This window comes from Tachyglossus aculeatus, chromosome 4 (assembly GCF_015852505.1).
Source record: "Tachyglossus aculeatus isolate mTacAcu1 chromosome 4, mTacAcu1.pri, whole genome shotgun sequence".
NCBI lineage: Eukaryota > Metazoa > Chordata > Mammalia > Monotremata > Tachyglossidae > Tachyglossus > Tachyglossus aculeatus.
The window spans coordinates 122,302,917-122,322,962 of NC_052069.1; the positions used below are offsets into that span (position 1 = coordinate 122,302,917).

The following is a 20,046-nucleotide window of genomic DNA, read 5'->3' on the forward strand; positions in this document are numbered from 1 at the left end:
AGACACGCACGCACACACACACACACACACACACACACACACACACACGCCCCCGCTGCGGACCCATGTGGTCGGGGGCCCGGAGGTCCCTGCGGGGCGACCCCGGAGCTCGCCCCCGTGGCCATCCCGGTGGCCCCCGGAGCGTCGGGCGCGGGGAGGTGACAGCCGGCGGGCCGGGCCCCTACCTGCGATGACAGCTGGCGATCTCTGCCCTCCCTCGGCTCGCAGCCACACTTGCAGGGTGAAGGCGTCCCTGGGCAGCTCGCTATCCGCTTTGAGCCGCAGCTGATCGCCTCGTCCTCTGAAATAGAGCGCCCGGTGGGCGACGAGGGAGTCCCGCTCCTCGGCCCGCTCCTCGGCCCGCTCCTCGGCCCGCTCCTCGGCGCGCTCCTCGGCCCGCGCCTCCCGCTGCTGCCTCCTGCGGGGGACGCGCGGAGCTTCCAGCCCGGCTAGCGAGCGCCTGCCCCGGGCTAACCTAGTGGCACAGGTGCCCGGGGCGGCGGGGCGGAGGGGGCGGCCGTGCCGGGTGTCCCTCCTCGCCCTGCGGGAGCGTTCGTCCATCACACACTCGGGTCCGCTGGCCAGGGCCGTACAGAGGAGCCCGAGGGGCAGGAGCAAACTCCAGGGCTGCATTTCCAATCTTCCCCCCCCTTCTCCCCTGAAAATCCTTCCGATCTGCCAGCTTTGGACTCCTCCTCGCCTCTACTTTCTTCTCTTCTTCCCCCTGCCTGGGGATCTGCTCCGGATCGAGCCCCTTCCCACTTGCCCTCTATTTTCCCTCTTTCTGCCCTTCCGACGGGGTTTGCTTTTTTTTTTCTCTCTCCCCCTCTCTCTCCTTTAAAAATGACAAACTCCTCCTCGTTTGCAATTTAATTTCTGCCCTTTCCCTCTTTTATCCGTCTTTTTCTTCCTTATTGCCCTACAGGCTGGACTCCCTCCTCCTCTTTTTCCTTTTTCTCTCTTAGATTTTCCTTTATTTTATTTCATTCTCTCTCTGTCTCTCTCTCTCTGTCTGTCTGTCTGTCTCTCTCCCTCTCTCCCTCTCTTCAGCTTCTCCAAGACACTGATCCACTGAATTCCCTCCCCCCAAAAGATGCTCTAATTTATTTATTTTTTGCTTCCTTTATAACACAAGCCACAGCCCCCTCCTTCCCCCTGGCCCCCTCCCTCCTTCTTCACAAAATGAAAGAAAAGAGGGAAAAGCCCCTCAGAAGATGAGTAAACAAGAATATGCTAATCTCCTCTAGAGTGCTCCACCTTCTCAATTGAATGAGTCCCTATTAAAACTGCAGGGATCATGACTAATCAATCAGCTTGAAGAAGCAGATAGCTGCTCAGCCTTACACCCACTTTTGCTGGGCTTTCTGCTTCTCTCCCTGCTCTTCCCACCCCCACTTTTTTTTTTTAAAGAAGGCAATTCATGGGAAGGTAACGGTGGACGAAAACTCGGAACCCCCCTGTCACATCATCCCAGCTTGCCTCCTCAGCCCAGTTCAAAACACACATTCCTATTTTTTTCCCTGGCAAAAAGAAAAAGGCATTTCTTCTCTCAGGATCCCCTTCGCACTTTGCTGGGAAGCCTCATCCTTCTCTGCAGCACATAAAGAGTCTTGAAACTTGATTCTCAGATTTCTTTTTTTATAAAAAAAAAATGTTTTCTCTCGCCCTCTTTCCATCTCTCCCTCTCTCTTTCTCCCTTCCCGCTGTCTTTTTATTTTAATTCTCTGCCCTCTTATGATGTCCTTAAAGTTATGCCACCAGGAAGGCTCCCCTCTCTTCCCCCAATTATGGATTCTCTTAAGTGCAGTTGTGTGCAGCTAATTCAAATCTTGCATCAAAGGTCCCCATCGAATCATCAGAAGAAAAAGAGAAAAGGATTTTCAAGACCACTGGTTTTTCAGAAACTGGGGCTGCAAAAGACTGACATTTTGAAGGTTAGCTAAAGTCACTTGTTTTTATTGTTTTACATTATTTGTGCTTTTATTTCCAAAGAATAGTGGGAAATTGCAGTAATTTTTGCTGCTGAGAAATTCACCTTCCATAATTGAGTTGTAGGCACAGGTAACAGCCGGACAGACTGCTGCTTCTAAGATCTGAACTGGGGTGTTTTTTTTTTAATATGTATGTAATATATTTGTAATGCAATACACACGCACGCTCACTCACACACACACATATTTCTTTTTACTTTTGTGAGAACTCAAAAGCTCCCCCTGATGGCGAAACATTTTTTTTCAAGTGTTTAATAAGTCAAAGGGAGTTAGCTGTGCTGGATTACAAATTATTAGCTGCTGATCTGTCCAAATTCTGCAGTCATAAAAATATTCTATGATATCTGGAAGTGGGTAACGTAATGGAAGACTGAGATTAAATGAAAATCCCAAGGTGCGGGGTGGTTTGTGACGTGCCTCCGGGTTGTAATAACTGCTTTAGTGTGTTCCTGAGCCTTGAGACAATTCTTGTGCACTCAGGAAAGAACAGGAGATAGTGGAAAATGTGTATGTGTATTCCAGAAGAGACGTGGAACTTTATAATGAGCAAATGACTCAAGCCCTATTCCTATAAAAGAGGGAGTGCTTAGGAAGTGATTATGAGAATGGAGTCCTGGAAGTCAGGAGTTATGGATTGAGTGTTGCATTCTGGCAAGGATTTCCCTTGCTATGTGGGGCCAGTCGTTCTTTACCTTAGTTTCTCCCATTGCAAAATGGAGATTATCCTGGGCCCTGGCCTTTTTTACCGAGTCCTTTGATATTCGTGGATGGAGCAGGCTAGTGAATGAAGTATTGCCATTAGTGGCAGGCCTTTAGTAATCCTTTCATTTAGCTCTGATACCTTATACTACTTGTGAGCCCAAAACAGAATAAAAGTGAGTTCTATTGAAATGCATTTAATATGCTTTTTAAAGAAAGTCTCTTTTCATATTGAACTTGATAAATATGAATTTATTATTTTGGTAGCAATTTCAATCAATCAATGGCAACAGAAGAGGAGAAGCAGCATGGCCTAGTGGATAGAGCATGGGGCGTGGAAGTCAGAAGGACCTGCGTTCTAATCTCGGCTCCACCAATTGTCTTTTGTGTGATCTTGGGCAAGTCATTTAACTTCACCGTGCCTCAGTTACCGCATCTGTAAAATCGGAATTAAGACTATATGCCCCATGTGGAACAGGGACTGTGTCCAACCTGATTACCTTGTACCTACCCCAGCACTTAGACCAGTGCTTGGAACATGGTAAATGCTTAACAAATACCATAATTATTATTATTATTAGTAGTAGTAGTAGTATGGTATTTATTGAGTATATACTATGTGCAGAGCACTGTACTAAATGCTTGGGAAAATGTGATACAACAGAGTTAGTAGGTGTGATCCCTCACTACAAGGACCTTATAGTCTAATAGCAATGAGCCATAAGGAGCATAAAGTTGGATTATACTCTCCCAGTTCTTAGTGCAGTAAAGCACTCTTTATCAGAGACTGATAGATTGATTGAGATGGGTAGGCTATGCTGTGTGGCAAAGAGGAAAGGAAACGGGAGGTAATCAATCAATCAATCAATTGCATTTATTGAGCATTTTCTGTACTGTACTGTACTGAATTGTACTGGGAGAGTACAATATAACAATATAACACATTCTCTGCCCACATGAGCTAACTGTCTAGATGGGAAGACAGACATTAATATAAATCAATAAATTACCGTTATAGACATAAGGGCTGTGGGGCTGGGGTTGGGGCGGAGGGATGAATAAAGGGAACAAATCAGGTAAGCCTTTCTTCAAGGGCAGGAGTTAGCTTCATTTGACCAACTTTGTATTGTGCCTAGGATAGCACCAGAGCAAACAAGTTTGCTGCTGCAGGGACTGAGAGCATTCTGTTTTTTTTAGCTAGTTTATCCTCAAAACCTCTGGAAGAAGTGAGTTGGAGATAGGTATTATTCTCAATCTGCAGCTGGGGCAATGGTGGTCGAAAAGGTAAGTGACCCAATCAAAATCCCATGGCAATTCAGTGGTAGCCAGTTCACCTAACTCCAAATTATCACAAGCCCTAGTCTGTGTTACCCTCTAGCAAAACCAATTTATTTTGATTGTTTTCCATCTGCATTTGGATGTCCCAGAATAATAGGCCACATTGAAGGTTTACAGAGCTGTTATAGTGTCCAATCTTCCACATGGCTATGAAACTTGGACCTACCACAGACATTGCATCCATCTTCTTGAGCAGCTCTATCAGCATCACCTACAGGTCATACTTAATATCAAGTGTCAAGACACAATCACCGAAGCAAAGTTTTGGAATGCAGTCCACCAGCACTGAGAAGAAGGCGGAGGAGAAGTGGTAGTAGTAGTAGTAGTAGTAGTAGTAGTAGTAGTAGTAGTAGTAGTAGTATTTAGTAAGTACTTACTGTGTTCAGAGCACCGGATGAAACTCTGGGAAATAATACAGAGATGGTAATTAGACATGGTCCCTGTCGCTTGGGGGGCTTAAGATCTGAAAATGGAAAAAAAGAGAGGGTCCTGGTGCATTGAAATCCAAGTTTTTCTGGGCAGAGAATGTGAGGAAAATGCAAGATGGCAGGGTTCCCCAAGTAAGCAGGTGCAGTTTGGTGAACTAAAGAGGAAAAGCCATAATAATAATTGTGATATTTGTTGAGCACTTACTTTGTGCCAAGCAGTTAACTAAGCAGTACAAGAGTATCAAATCAGCCACGATACCTGCCCATATTTGTTTACAGTCTAAGGGGAAGGGAGAAGAGGTATTTCATCCCCATTTTACAGATGAGGAAACTGAAACCCAGAGAATTCCAGCAGCTTGCTCAAGATCACCCAGCAGGGAAGTGGCAGAATTAGGCTTAGAATCCAAGTCCCCTGACTCCCAGGCTCGTACTCTATCCATTTGGCCATGTTGCTTCTCTAGTAAGGAGAGTGGTGGAAGCATTTTAAAAGCCAGTGAAATACACATGCCCAAAGGGATGTAGCAAAGTTATGGACTCCTTTGGAGGCAGTTGCTGCAAGTTAACAAGTCACAGGTGAGAATAGGGGTGGATCCCACAGAGCCAATGCTTTGGGAAAAGTGTATTACAAAGAGGAAGAATCAGAAACAGCAGCAGGTGCAGCAGATAGCAACTGCATCTGCATAGCAAAGAACTGTACAGAGCATGGAATGTATTGTCAGTCCAGCATCAGTCTTTTGAACCACACCCATAGGCATGGATAATCTCTCAACATCAGTAGCATGAGTATTGTCAATCACTGGGCATGTTTCAACTTCAACTCAATCCTGCTGCAAAATAAGTCTATTATATGAATATAATATTTACATATATATATTTTACATATCAGTATTGGATGTTCCCAGGGATATGGCAATAACTTAAGAAGCACTGGAAATTTATTTTATATTTATGGATGAGATGAGCTGTTTAGGAGAAGTTTCAATGCAAAAAAAATGTTTTGTACCAAGGGTGAAAGGAAAAGGAGGTTATCTGTATAGAGGATTCTCTCCTCTGGAAGTTAAAGAGGGTCTTGCTAATCAAAGCTCCTATCTCCATGACAGATCTGACATGTTAAATTTATATGTTCAATTTTTTTGAAAAAGAAGAAAGCAGTAGTCTAATAAAAAAAGAAAGTAGGAATCTCTCTCTCTCTTTCTCTCTCACTTGTTCATATTTTTTAAGCACTTACTATTTGCCAGGCCCTGTAATAAGCACTAGGGTAGATTCAAGCTAATCAGGTTGGACACAGTCCATGTCCCAAATGGGGCTCACAGTCTTATTAATACCCATTTTACAGATTAGGTAACTGAGGAAGAGAGCAGTTAAATGACTTTCATTCATTCATTCACTCAGTCATAATTATTAAGTGCTTACTATTTGCAGAGCACTGTACTATGTGCTTGGGAAAGTACAGTGCAACAGTAAACATGACATTCCCTGCCCACAACGAGCTCACAGTCTAGAGGAGGGGAGACAGACATCAATTCAAATAAATAAAATTACAGATTCATGTATAAGTGCTGTGGGGCTGGGGGCAGTGGGGAGGACAAAGGGAGTAAGTCAGGATAACTTGCTCAAAATCACATAGCAGATAAGTGATGGAGGCAGCATTAGAACCCAAGTCCTTCTGATTCTCAGGCCTCTTGGCCTTGCTGCTTCTTTCAGCTGCCTTTGACACTATGGACCACCTCCTTCTTTTGGGAACATTCTCTAACCTTGACTTACTGACACTGTCCTCTTCTGGTTCTCGTCCTATCTCTCTAACCACTCATTCTCATTCTCTTCTGCATTCCCTTTTATTCTCCACCTACACTCACTTCCTTAGTGAACTCATTTGCTCCCATGGCTTCAACTACCATCTCTATGCAGATGGTATACCATCCCTAATCTACATCTCCAGCTCTGATCTCTCTCCTCTGCAGTCTAATATTTCCTCCTAGCTTCAGGACATCCTAACTTGGGTGTCCCACCAACACCTCAAACTTAAAGTGTCTTAAATAGAACTCCCCATATTTTCACCCAAATCCTGTCCTTCCCCGACTTTCCTGTCAATATGGACAGCACCACCATCCTCCCTGTTTCACAAGTCCTTAACCTTGGCATTATCCTTGACTTATCACATTTTCAATCCACATACTCAATCTATCACCAAATCCTTTCTACCTTCATAACATTGCTAAAATCTGACCTTTTCTTTCCTCCCAAATTGCTACCATCTTGATCCAAGCACTTAGCATCTCGCCTTGACTACTGCATCAGCCTCCTTGCTGACCTCACAGCCTTCTGTCTCCCCAAACTCCACTCCATACTTCACTCGTCTAACCAGATCAATTTTCTAAGAAACTCTTCAGCCCATATTTCTTCACCCCTTAAAACCTCCAGTGGTTGCCCATCTACCTCCACATCACACAGAAAGTCCTTACTACTGGCTTCAAAGCACTCAATTACCTTGCCCTTCTCCCTCTTATAACTCACTGATTTCGTACCCAGCAGTTTAACTTCACTCCTCTAACACTAACCTACTCACTCAATATCTATCTTGCCACTGATCTCTTGTCCAAGTGCTGTCTCTGGCTTGGAAGTCCTTCTCCCTTCATATCCGACTGATGATCATTCTCCCCATATTCAAAGTCTTATTAAAATCACATTTACTCCAAGAGTTCCTCCCTAAGCCCTCATTCCCCCTACTCTCTCTTCCTTCTGCATCACCTTTGCACTTGGGTTTGTATCCTTTATTCACTCCAATCTCAGCCCCACAGCACTCATGCACATATCTGAAATCCATTTTAATGTCTGTCTTCTTTAGATTGTAAGCCCCTCATGGGTCAGAAGTGTGCTTGTCAACTCTGTTGTACTCTCCCAAGTGTTTATTACTGTGCCCTACACATAGTAAATGCTTGATAAATTCCACTGAGGGTAATGATGGTGATGATTAACTAGAATATCTGGGGTTGATTCCTGGTTCTTCCCCTAACTCACTCGTGTGTGTGTGTGTGTGTGTGTGTGTGTTTGTGTGTGTGTGTGTGTGTCCTCTCTCTATAGATCTCAGCATTCCCATCATAACTTTGGCTAACATTCCCCATCTCGACCTGGCCTTTAACAGGATTTGACAAACATGAAGGAGAAGGGGAAAATGATGGGATGCAGTTACAACCAAGAAAATAAGTAAAATTCTACAGCCAGTTTGCAGATATTCCGTGCTGTGTCCCAGGGAATGGGAGGGGAAGAGGTATCTTGAAAGGGCAGATAGATGGATTAAACATGCTTCCCAGTCATCATTGTTTGGAGAATTGGAGCCCCTCAAGCCCTCTGGGTATGACTATTACCTGAACCTGTACAACTCCAAGTGTTCTGTAGTAGTAGAGTAGGCAGGCAGGGTCTGTAGAAGGGTTTATTCCTCTGTTTGACTTTGGAACCCAGGATGTACCCAGATAGATTTGGTGAACATAGACTCATCTCCAGGATGCAACCCACAGAGAAAATGCAGCCAACTGACTCTTCTGCATCCCCATACCATGCAGAAGCAGAGTGGGTTGTATTGTACTTTCCCAAGTGCTTATTACAGTGCTCTGCACATAGCAAGTGCTTAATAAATGCAATTGAATGAATGAATCACCATCATCATCAATCGTATTTATTGAGCGCTTACTGTGTGCAGAGCACTGTACTAAGCGCTTGGGAAGTACAAATTGGCAACGTATAGAGACAGTCCCTACCCAACAGTGGGCTCACAGTCTAAAAGAATGAGGGGAGAGTATGGGGGTAGGAGGTGTGTGATGGCCTTAGGGGTAGAGTAGGAGGTGTGTGATGGCCTTAGTCCCCCAGCACACTGAGGAAGGCTCACAACTTGGGTCCCCTAAAGAGAAAACCTAATCTTGTGTATTTCCATGTATTTTTGGGAGAATTCATATGATGATCTCCTTGGAGGGTGTGTCTACCAATTCTGTTGCACTGTACTCTCCCAAGTGCTTTGTATAGTGCTCAGTACACAGTAAATGTTCAATAATTTCCATTTATTGACATATGTGTGTTATTCTATATTCTCTGGGAAAAAGATGAAAATTCAATTGATATATTAATAGTCAACTAAATTTGACCTCCATGGGGAGCCAAGCAGTGAAGAGTAGGGCATGTCTTACCATGTTAATGACTTCTTAGGGAGGATGAGGTATTTCCTGCTCCAAGCTTTAGGGTAAACAACACTGTGTACTTAGTTGATGGTGAGAGGGTTAGAGAGCAGGTTGGGGGTAGGTTTTCCGGGAGAAAAGATGTTGGATTCCTCTTAGAGAGATTTGTTATGGGCCTGTTTTCTTTGCTGCCAAGATTCTCCCAAACTAGAAGGGCAGAACCAAGCTCATTCATTATTAGCTATTTTTAATATCAGCCTACAGGTGAGTGTAAAGCATATGCCACCATCATCATCCTCTTCATCTAGAACATTTATTGTCTGTCTACCGAGTACTGTGGAAGAAGGCGATTGAGTGACTCTGGTGATCACATCATTCACCTCCACATACCTGAGAAGTGGGGAGGGGTTTTGTCCGCATGTTGCTGAACTCCTGGGAAAATTTCTGCTCCCGCATCTTCACCATCAGTCAGTCAGTCAGTCAGTTGTATTTCCTGAGCACTTACTGTGTGCAGAGCACGGTACTAAGCACTTGGAAGAGTATAATACAGCAATATAACAGACACATTCCCTGCCCATAATGAGCTTGAAGTCTAGACGGTGGGAAAACCAGGACATGTATGCCTCTTAGCTCTGATGATGATGCCATTCTTCTTAGACATCAATACCTATATTACAGCTTTTTGGATTAAATAATAATAATAATAATAATAATGGCATTTATTAAGTATGTACTATGTTCAAAACACTGTTCTAAGCGCTGGGGAGGTTACAAGTTGATCAGGTTGTCCCATGTGGGGCTCACAGTCTTAATCCACATTTTACAGATGAGGTAACTGAGGCCCAGAGAAGTTAAGTGACTTGCCCAAAGTCACACAGCTGACAATTGGCAGAGCTGGAATTTGAACCCATGACCTCTGACTCCAAAGCCCGTGCTCTTTCCACTGAGCCATGCTGCTTCTCTAATTCTCTAATTAAAGGGACACAGAGTAAAAGTGAATAATACCCAGAAGAGCTTAAAACCCCTCTGAAGCCTTAGCAAATTGTTCAAAATCAGGATCATCCATACCAAGAACTCCAAACCCATCCTTCACCCACAATTTCTTCTGTGTTTATATCATGACTATGTGCATATGAATGAATTTGTGTAAATATGTTTCTTCAAAGTTCTCATAACTAAGGTGTGTCTGAACAGTGCTTGGCACATAGTAAGCACTTAAAAAATACCAACATTATTATTATTTGTTTACTATGTGCATTGTAAAATGCTTAATTTCAAGATCCGTAACTCAGCTTTCTCCTAAACCTCTAAGCTCTCATGGCAATAAGAGTGTGTGTGTGTGTGTGCGTGCGTGCGTGTGCGTGTGTGTGTACCCATGTGGAGACACGACTGGTTAACTGTGAACACTAAATGAATCAGTTCAGATGATGATGAAATCTGTAAATGAATACCCATTTTATAGGACCCTAAAAACCAAACTTCAAATTAATGGTAACAAGGATTCTACTGTGCACCACAGGATCCTACTGTGCATTTTCAGACCCACACTTTACTATCCCTATGAGAGTCATCCCTAGAAACCCAAGAGGACAGGCTAGGCTGAACCAGTGGCTCACACATGACAGGAAGAAACTGCCAGATGATTGTTTAGAGCATCAGAATGGGCAAACTGTCATCTCTTCAGCACTCCTCTCCACAAACTCCCTTCCCTCCATGCCAAGGAGAAGCTATTTTACTTAAGATGTCAATCTGTCAATCACTAACTTATGCTCATCAACTGGAGCATAGCCAACTAGAGGGGAGGAATTAGATTTAAAAAAATGGAAGCTAGAAGCATTAATAAAAAGCCCATAGTCAGAAATCAATTAATCAATAGTATTGATTGAGCACTCACTATATGCAGAGGACTGTACTAAGTGCTTTGGAGAGTACAATATAACAGAGTTAGTAAACATGTTGCCTGCCCACAAGGACCTTACAGTCTTAAGAAATAAGGCTCAAATCATGACCATTGCTAGAAAGAAACGATATTAGTAACTAGTCACTAGGAGGTAATATTTCAGTAGGGTAATTCAGTGAATCAACGAATTCAACGAATGAACGAGTGCTGTGTGTAGAACACTGTACTAATTACTTGGGAAAGTACAATTGTCATGAAAGGTATTGTCCTGCTCTCAAGGAGCTCACAATTTAATGTAGGACATTGACAGACACAAACCATTCACAAATAGAAGAAGAGAGAGTTACAATGCCATTGCTGTTGTTAGCCTAAGTATGGCAGGATGCACAGATAAATGAGTAAGAAAAGGTTAATATAAATGAACTGCCAAATGGAAAGATTGGTGTGATTTATGGGGGCAGGAGCCTTTGAGTTTAAGCTATGAACAAGTATGAGATCAGGGATTAGATGTTTATACCTAGATGTAGTTTGAGGTTTTGTAGTACAACTTCCTTTCCTGTAGAACTCTTTTAACCAAGTAACAATAATAATAATAATAATGTGTGGTATTTGTTAAGCACTTACTATGTGCCAAGCACTGTTCTAAGCCCTGGGGTTATTGTCTGTCTACCGAGTACTGTGGAAGAAGGTGATTGGGTGACTCTGGTGATCACATCATTCACCTCCACATACCTGAGAAGTGGGGAGGGGTAATCAAGGTAATCAGGTCAGACCCTAGCCCTGTCCCACATCGGGAGCACAGTCTTAATCCCCATTTTACAGATGAGGTAACTGAGGCACAGAGAAGTTAAGTGACTTGTCTAAGGTCACACAGCATACATGTGGTGGAGTCAGGACCCTCATCCTCTGACTTCCAGTCCTGTGCTCTTTCCACAAGCAGCCCTCCTTCTCTAGTGATCTGTTTATGAGCATGGGGAGAGTTTGAGTAATCTGGGAATGTGGACCCTGGTAATTTGTAAAGATGTGCAATCCCAGGGAGGAGGTGAGGCATTTGACATTCCCTCCCAATCTCAGCAGCAGGCCTTCGGTGGGCAGGACAAGTTAGTTAAACCCTGAATGCTTCCCAGGTCCACTGGGCGTACTCCGTCAAGTCACTGTGGGAAGATGGCAGCAAGCTCTTAGAGCAAAGTCAGGGTTCACTACTAACATGGAGTCCCAAGATAATTCCTACAACACCAGCCAGAAGACCTGGGCATAAGGTGCTATTATTATTATCATCATCATTGTTATTATCATTATACGTCAAGCATTTATTTTGTGTCAAGCATTCTTTTAAGCACTGGAGTAAAGACAAATTAATCGGGGCGGACACATTCCCTGTCCCACATGGGGCTTCACATTATAAGGTGTTACAATGTTATTACAAGATTACAAGGTGTTACAAGATCACAGATGTCTGGCCTTCAAAAATGACAGTTGTATTTAGTAAGTGCTTATTGTGTATTGAGCACTGTACTAAGTGTTTTGGGAGAGTGCAGTTCAACAGTCAGTAGACATGTGAAAGTAAAATTATTTTCTAAGGGAAATGCCTACGATTTTCCACACAATTTGCTGGGCAAGCCTCAAAATGTGAAACGAGTACAGATTGGCTGCAGCCCCTTCCCCTTCCTTTTTCTCTCCTGGGTGAGCAGGGGACAAAACCACCAGAAGTAAGTCATTATCCTTCTTCCCCTTTCCACCCCTGCACCTAGTGCTGTCCTCTCCACAGACCGGTGGGAGAATTGACCAGTTTGGGCTACACAAAGATGGTAGGACTGGGCTCACCCATTCTACTGTGTGGCCTAGTGGAAAGTGCACAGGTCTGGGAGTTGGAGACCTGGGCTCTAATCCCAGCTCTGCCAACTGTTTGCTGTGTGATCTTGGTCAAGTCGTTTAACTTCTCTGTGCCTCAGTTTCCTCAATTGTAAAATAGGGATTAAACACCTCTCTCATTCCTACTTAGACTGTGAGCCCTACCTAGGACAGGGCTTATGTCAGACCCAATTGAAGTATACCTGCCCCAGTGCCTAGAACAGTGTTTGAGATATAGTAAAGCGCTTAACAGATACCATAAAAAAAAACCCTGAGGTCTCTGTTCTCCTCCCTGGAACACCATCCAAGCTCTGTCACCGAGCATGGTAGTAATAGCAAATGTAGCAAGGAAGGGATGGAGCAAATCAGCAGACCAACCTCTCCAACGCCCTGGAAACCTGGCTCAGGATGGGGTTGGGTGTCAGGTGTGGTAATGGATACCAGGGTAGATGGCTAGGCAGGGGCGAGTTGTCCAGACTGGGCTGTGCTTGGGGTGGAGGGATTGGTCCTGACTGGACTGCCTCATGCTGTGGGGCTGTTCAGGGACATGCTGGACACATCTGGGGTACTGTGCTGGGCCGTGCTGGGCCATGCTGGGGGGCTGATGTGGGCAATACTGGGCCACTCTGGGAGGGCTCTTGAGGGCCATGCTGGGCCATGCTAGGGAGCTGTTCAGGGACATGCTGGGCTGTGCTAGAAGGCTGCACTGGGTCATCCTGGGCCACTTTGGGGGTTGTGCTGGGCCATGTTAGGCCACTCTAGGGAACTGTTCAAGGCCATGTTGGGTTATTCTGTGGGGGCTGTTCAGGGTCATGCTGGCCTAGGCTGGTATGTGCTGGGTGCCTGTGCTGGCTGGACTGGGCTATGCTGGGGGGCTGTGCTGGGCCAGGTTTTGGAGGCACATGTGTCATGGACCTTCACTCTTGGTTGCGTTGCCTCCTCTGGCCACCAACCCCAGCTGTGCTCATTCCTTGTGGGTCTCCTGTCTATTACTGATCTCTGCCTTCCCTGCCCTCACCTAGAGATTGATTTCCAGCAGCAGTAGCTAGAGGACATTGCAAATGGGAATGGGGGAAGGTAGGCACAAAGTCAGTCACACCAGGGGAAGGGCCTAAATTGCCTCCATAGCTTTCCGGGCACCACCTCCACCCCCTACCCCTTCTTACTTCAGGCTGTGGATGCTGGTGGCTAAAAGACTGCAAGCATTGGGGGCAGGACTGGTGGCCTTAGCCTCACCCCATTTCAGGCCCACATGGGCCAAAGACCCTAAAGCCAACACTGTTGCCACTAATAATAATAATAATAATGATAATAATAATAATTATTATTATGGTATTTGTTAAGCATTTACTTTGTGTTGAGCACTGTACTAAGCACTGGGGTGGGATATAAGCAAATCATGTTGGACACAGTCCCTGTCCCACATGGGGCTCACAGTCTAAATCCCAATTTTATAGATGAGGTAACTGAGGCTCAGAGAAGTGAACTGACTTGCCCAAGGTCATACTGCAGACAAGTGGTGGAGCCAGGATTAGAACCCACAGCAGCGTGGCTCAGTAGAAAGAGCACGGGCTTTGGAGTCATAGGTCATGGGTTCAAATCCTGGCTCTGCCAATTGTCAGCTGTGTGACTTTGGGCAAGTCACTTAACTTCTATGTGCCTCAGTTACCTCATCTGTAAAATGGGGATTAAGCTGTGAGTCCCCCGAGGGACAACCTGATTACCTTGTAACCTCCCCAGTGCTTAGAACAGTGCTTTGCACATAGTAAGCGCTTAATAAATGCCATTATTATTATTATTATTATTATTATTATTATTATTATTACTGACTTCTAGGCCTAGGCTCTATCCACCACACTATGCTGCACTACCACTGCAGCAGATAGCTTTAATTCCAGAACTGCCATTCTGGAATTTTTCTTTTACAGGAACCTTCTTCTAGCCCATTCCAGGTTACTTTCAGTGCTGTCTCACAACAGCAGGCCATGTATGACAGATACTGTGCCTGATCTGATTTTTTTTCCTGGTATTTCTTAAGTGATTGCTATGTGTCAAGCACTGTTCTAAACCCTGAGGTAGATATAAAATAATCAGATAATCCCTGCCCACAGGCTAAATTGAAGGGTTTAATCCTCATTTTACATCTGAGATAACTGAGGCACAGAGAAATTAAGTGACTTGTCCAAGTTTACACAGTAGACAAGTGGCAGGGCCAGGATTAAAATTCAGGTCCTCTGACCCCCAAGCCCATGCTCTTTCTACTAGACCACATATCTACCTCAACACTTAGTTCAGTACTTGGCACATAGTAAACACTTAATCAATACCACTGTTACTACTTGATTGCATTTGTGGCTTTCCAGTTGTCCAGATCCCATTCTCTGAAGAGGTTCTCAAGCAAAGCCCAGAGTGTTAATTACTGGGCATTGGGTAGGAGGAGGTGAAGGAGGATAACTTGTCTATAATGCCTTTGGGAAGCAGATGCCTGTCAGCACCCAAATCCATTAGGAAGCAGGCAGGAGGATGCAGTTTTACAGCAAAAATTAACAGTTCGTACATCCCAAAGTCGTATTTTTTTCATTTTGCCAACTGTGACAAAATAGTAAAAATGCACCCTTGTTTGAGATAGATAACAAGTCAGGTAGACTTTCACATGATCCCAGATTTTCATCAGCAAAACAGAATGTACAACTGTCACTAAATTCTACCACCTCAGCTCTCCACTGCCTAGTACTGCACAGATTAACAAAGAGGTGGAAAATAGAATCAAGAAGCCCAGCATGACTTTAGTTAGACTGAAATTCAACTAGTGGAAACCACTGTGCACCAAGCTCCATACAAAGTTAAAGGTCTTATAATATTGATGTGGTGAGATTAAGTAGCTGTCAATCAATCATAGGTAGTTATTGAGGGGCATTATGACCACAGTACTGTACTAATCATTTGATCCTTCTCTGAAGAAGCTTACCATCAAATGAGAAAGACAGGCATAAAATATTTTGCACAGTGGGGGCAGGAGGAGGAAGAAGAATTTAATAGCTAGTAGTATGAATATGTCAGGATAAAATAATTGAATAAATAACTGAATAGTTGAATTTACATCTGAGTACTGAGTTTGGACATAAATACATATATACTAAGGATAACTATTGGGTTGTCACAATTTGGGGAGATAGGAATTAATTAGAGAAGAGTACTTGGAGGAAATGACATTTGAAGATGGAGCCTGTACTTTTGAAGTAGATGAAGTTCCAGACTTTGAAACCAGCATGGGCAAAGTGAGGGAAGTTGGCAAACCAACAGTGAGATGCTCTTAAATGCCACCTTTTAGAATGAGCAAAAAGCATGAACTGGGGAACTGAGTGAAGAGAGCTTGTATGCAAATTGAAGAAAGCTGGTGGACAGTCTTGAAAGCTTCCCTCCTCTCAAGTGAACCTACTCACTGTGTTCTGTTCTCTACAGTCTGGCCGCTGACTTCTTGCTCATCCCCTCTCTTCTACATGAACTTCCTCCCTCTTCATATGCAGTAGACAAAGCCCTCCTGAAATCACATCTCCTCCAGAGGTCTTCTTGATAAATTGCTAATCTCTCCACTCTACCTCCTCCCTACTGCCACTTGAGCACTTCTGTGTTACCTAAGCACTTTGGTACTCACCCCCAAGTCCATAGTCCTTGTAGACATATCTTTAAAATCTTTTGCAGCCCTCTAACCTGAACTGTTTTAGTTTCTGTCTTATCCCATTAGATTGCAAAACTTCTTGAGAGCAAGGATCATGTCTACCAACTCTAATATATTCTCCCAAGCCTTTAGTACACTGTTCTGCACCAAGTAAATGCTCAATAAATATATAAACAAATACACAGATGTTGTGAGGCCAGAATCATTGATTTAAACATATAATGAAGCAGAATCTTAAACATTGCAACATAGCAGTGGACTTCTGGGAGATCACTGCAACAGACTGAGCAGTCTGATAGATAGTAATTGTGGAGAAGAGTTGCTCTTTCTAAGGAAAGACTTCGCAAAGACCGGGAAGCCAAGAGGCAGTCTCAAGAACAGAAAATCTGTCAAGGATGTATCTCATGCAAATAACGTAGGAGGGAAGGTCAGGTCAGTCACATCCATCTCTTCATTCAAGCTTGCATGTATAGGGAGGAACTCATCCTTTGTAGTATCATCTTTAAAAATTGAAAGCTATGTAGAGAAGCAGCATGGCCTGATTGGAAAGAGCATGGGACTGGGAATCAGAAGATCTGGGTTCTAACTCCAGTCAATCAATCAATTTTATTTGCTGAGTGCTTGCTGTGTGCAGAGCAATATACTAAGCTCTTGGGAGAGTACAATATAACAGAGTTGGTGGACTCATTCCCTGCCCACAGCAAAACAAACTTACAATTCTAGAGGGGGAGACAGAAATCAGTATAAATAAATAAATTATGGATATGTACAAAAGTGCTGTGAGCCTGAGGGAGGGGTGAGTAAAGGGAGCAAATACAAATGCAAGGGCAACGCAGAAGGAGGTGGGAGTAGAGGAAATGAGGACTTAGTTGGGGAAGGCTTCTTTGAGATGATGTGCTTTTAATAAAGTTTGGAAGGTGGGAAGGGTAATCATCTGTTGAATATGAAGAAGAAGGGTGCTCCAGGCCAGGGGCAGCATGAGGGTGAGGGGTCGGTGGCAGGGTAGACAAGAAGGTGTTACAGTGAATACATTGACATTAAGAGGACTGAAGTGTGTGGACTGCGTTGTAGTTCTCCCACTTGCTTGCTTTATAATCAGGAGTAAGTAATTTAACTTCTCTATACCTCAGTTTCCTCATCTGGGAAATGGATATAATGTACCTGTTCTCCCTTTCATATTAGTCAGTGACCTACCTGTGGGACAGGGACGGTTTCTGATCAGCTTTAATTCTCTCTACTACAGTGCTTGACACATAATAAGTCCACCATTATTACAATTATTAATGGCAGACTCTGCTAATTATTTTCCATCTGCAAATATTTTTGACTCGGGGGAATCTGTGTGACTCCCAATGGATAGGTAAAATATCTTTTTGAATAGAAGACACAGAAAGTAGTATGGACTCCAGGTTAGAGAGGTGAAGCAGTCAAGAGTGAGAATCCCAAGGGGAAGACTTCTAATTGCAACCTTGTCCCCCAGTCACTCTGCAGTCTTGAGAATGCACTTCCTTAGTTTTAGCCTCTAAGGAGTAAGACTCACAGTGCTCGTGATTTACATCACCTCAGTGCTGTGAGAAAAGTAACTTTCAAAACAGAAGGCAATTATTCAGTGTGAACTAGAGTAAAATGTTTTCATTTTGGAGAATTCAGTGGTGGAAAGCAAGAGCATTCACCATTCCAAAAAAAAAAAAAATCAAATGCCCATTCTAGTTGTAAGGAGGAAACTTTTGAGGCTTTCAGTGCAGTTTACATTTAATGAATTAGAAAAACAAGGTTTTCTCAACTTTTTCTCAATTGTCAAAAGGAGATCTGTGATTCTTCAGGTGGGGGCATAAAAGGGAAAGGAAAGAGGTTGGATGAGGGGTGATGGTTCCAAAGTGTTCACCCTTGGCCAAGTTTCCTTTTGGAAGGACAAATCAGGGCAATTATCCTAGGGCCTGTGGGAGCCTTTCCTCTCCAGGAGTATCAGAGACACTCCGTATGGGAGCAAACTGGCTCTGAATCCAGTGATTCCCAGTTAAGAGGACAAGGTTTCTTCCAGAAAAATTACTGAACCCTGCTCTTTAACACACAAGCCCATCCCCAACACATAACCAGGATGGTCTAGCTCACCCTAAGTGACCCCGGGAGTGGCTCTGAGATCAAGGTAGAAATATGGCAAAAAATGTGAGCTTTTAATCACATCTTTCTCTCCCCATCTCCAAACCTCATATGCCTCACCACACAAGTATGGACAAGGAGTTGGGTCTAATTCCCTGAGGTCAGGCTGGTCTTTCTTCCATCTCTTCCTTGTCCTTCACAATCATATGTTCTTGCCTCTCCTCCCAACTTCCTGGCCAACATTTAACATGAGAAAAACAACCCAATTGTGAACAAGAGCACCCTAAACCTAGGAGCTTCTTAACAGTTCCAATGTCTGCCTCCTCATTTCAGTCCAATGAAAGGGAGATTACCGACTAATTGTTTTCTCCACAATTTATATAAAGCAGCTTAAAGTACTGGCTTGAGTCTAAATCACACAGTGATGTTGGCTATGTGATTGCTTCCTCCCAGTTGTCTCCTGATTGATCCAAGAGTCCATCTATTGATAACACCTGTCAGAGGGTGATGGTGGCTCTGTGTTGCCCTTCTTCCTCCACTTTACTGTGAACTGCCTAGACTCTGGGTGGACAGTGTGGTGGAATAATAGGGAGGGGGACTGAAAAAACACAAAATACTTGATTAACCTGGTGCATTTGCAGGTGAAATTTCTAGGAGAACTTCAAGGTCAGTTCTGGCCAGATGAGACCCTCCAATGCCATTGCCTTTCCAAAGCCATGCTTTCTTAGTGCCAAGGCAGATAATTCCCCATTGAAGATTCAGGTCAGCAGGAGATACTGACATGGATAAAGTGTCTAGCCCAGGCAACCCAGGCCAAGGACAAGAGTTATTTTTAGAGAATGAGCTACCTCAATCTTGGGGTTAGGGAATGGGGAGAGGTAGTCAAGAGCAAAGAACATTCAAAGAGATTGTGTGATGAAAAAAACTGAAGAACAAATGCCCAAAAATGGTTCACTGAAGATGGGGGTTAAAAGCCCCAATCACACTGTAGTGCCTTCAGTCCTGCCAGAAGACATGTTTTCATTACACATTTTGGCTAGTTAGTTTTAAGGGAATTGGGGAAATTTCATCTGGCAATGGACTGTTTGAATCAGCAGTCCATGGAATCAGAAGAACTAGTTTGGGTCTATGTGTGGTTTCATCTGTTTGCACGTGCAAGGCATCAGATAAAGTATGTGCTATACCAAGTTTTCCTTAATGTAGGGCTTATGCAAAAACACAAACTCCACATTACAGGAGAATTTGTTCAAGTGAAATATCTTGTAATCATATCAAAAATACCTTCTGTAGAGGTGATACCTGGACTCGCCACAGGTGAATTATTCTCTCTTTCTAGAATCCTTTTGTCTTTATGAGTTGAAGGGAATGTGTCTGTTATGTTGTTGTGTTGTACTCCCCCAAGCACTTAGTACAGTAAGCACAGAGTATGCACATAGTAAGCGCTCAGTGAATGATTGATTGATAGTCTTTTCTCATCAATATCTGCCCTCTCTATTCTTCCCCTTCTTTCTCTCTTTCTCCTGCTCATTATGTATCTCATTCTATTTCTCTCATTAACTTTCTCTCATTTTTTTCTTAAAAAAACCCACATTTTTTTCACTTCCAAGGGTTTCTCATTATTTCAAGAGAAAACTTACCCCATACTCAATATTAAGGATTTGATGTCTATTCATCAGCAACTACCCAGCATGGCATAGTGAATAACACACAGGTGTGGGAGTCGCAAGGTCATGGGTTCTAGTCCCGACTCCACCAGTCGTCTGCTGTGTGATGAGGAGGAGGTGGTGTCCAGTGTCCTCTTTCCTTCTTTCCTTCCTTCTTTCCTTCTCCTCCTCACCCTTTGCCTCAGTAACCCTGCACCCACCACCATGGCTACTGAACTGGCTATTTCCTT

General features: G+C 43.7%; 1 protein-coding gene across 1 annotated transcript in view; it reads right to left on the reverse strand.

The window, feature by feature from the left end:
• Window positions 1–633, reverse strand: part of PAPPA (pappalysin 1) — a 287,178-nt gene extending 286,545 nt beyond the window's left edge. The window contains exon 1 of the mRNA XM_038745960.1: window positions 186–633. Within this exon, the coding sequence (XP_038601888.1) occupies window positions 186–633 (448 nt within the window). The remainder of the gene's footprint in view (window positions 1–185) is intronic.
• Between the last annotated feature and the right edge of the window lie 19,413 nt (window positions 634–20,046).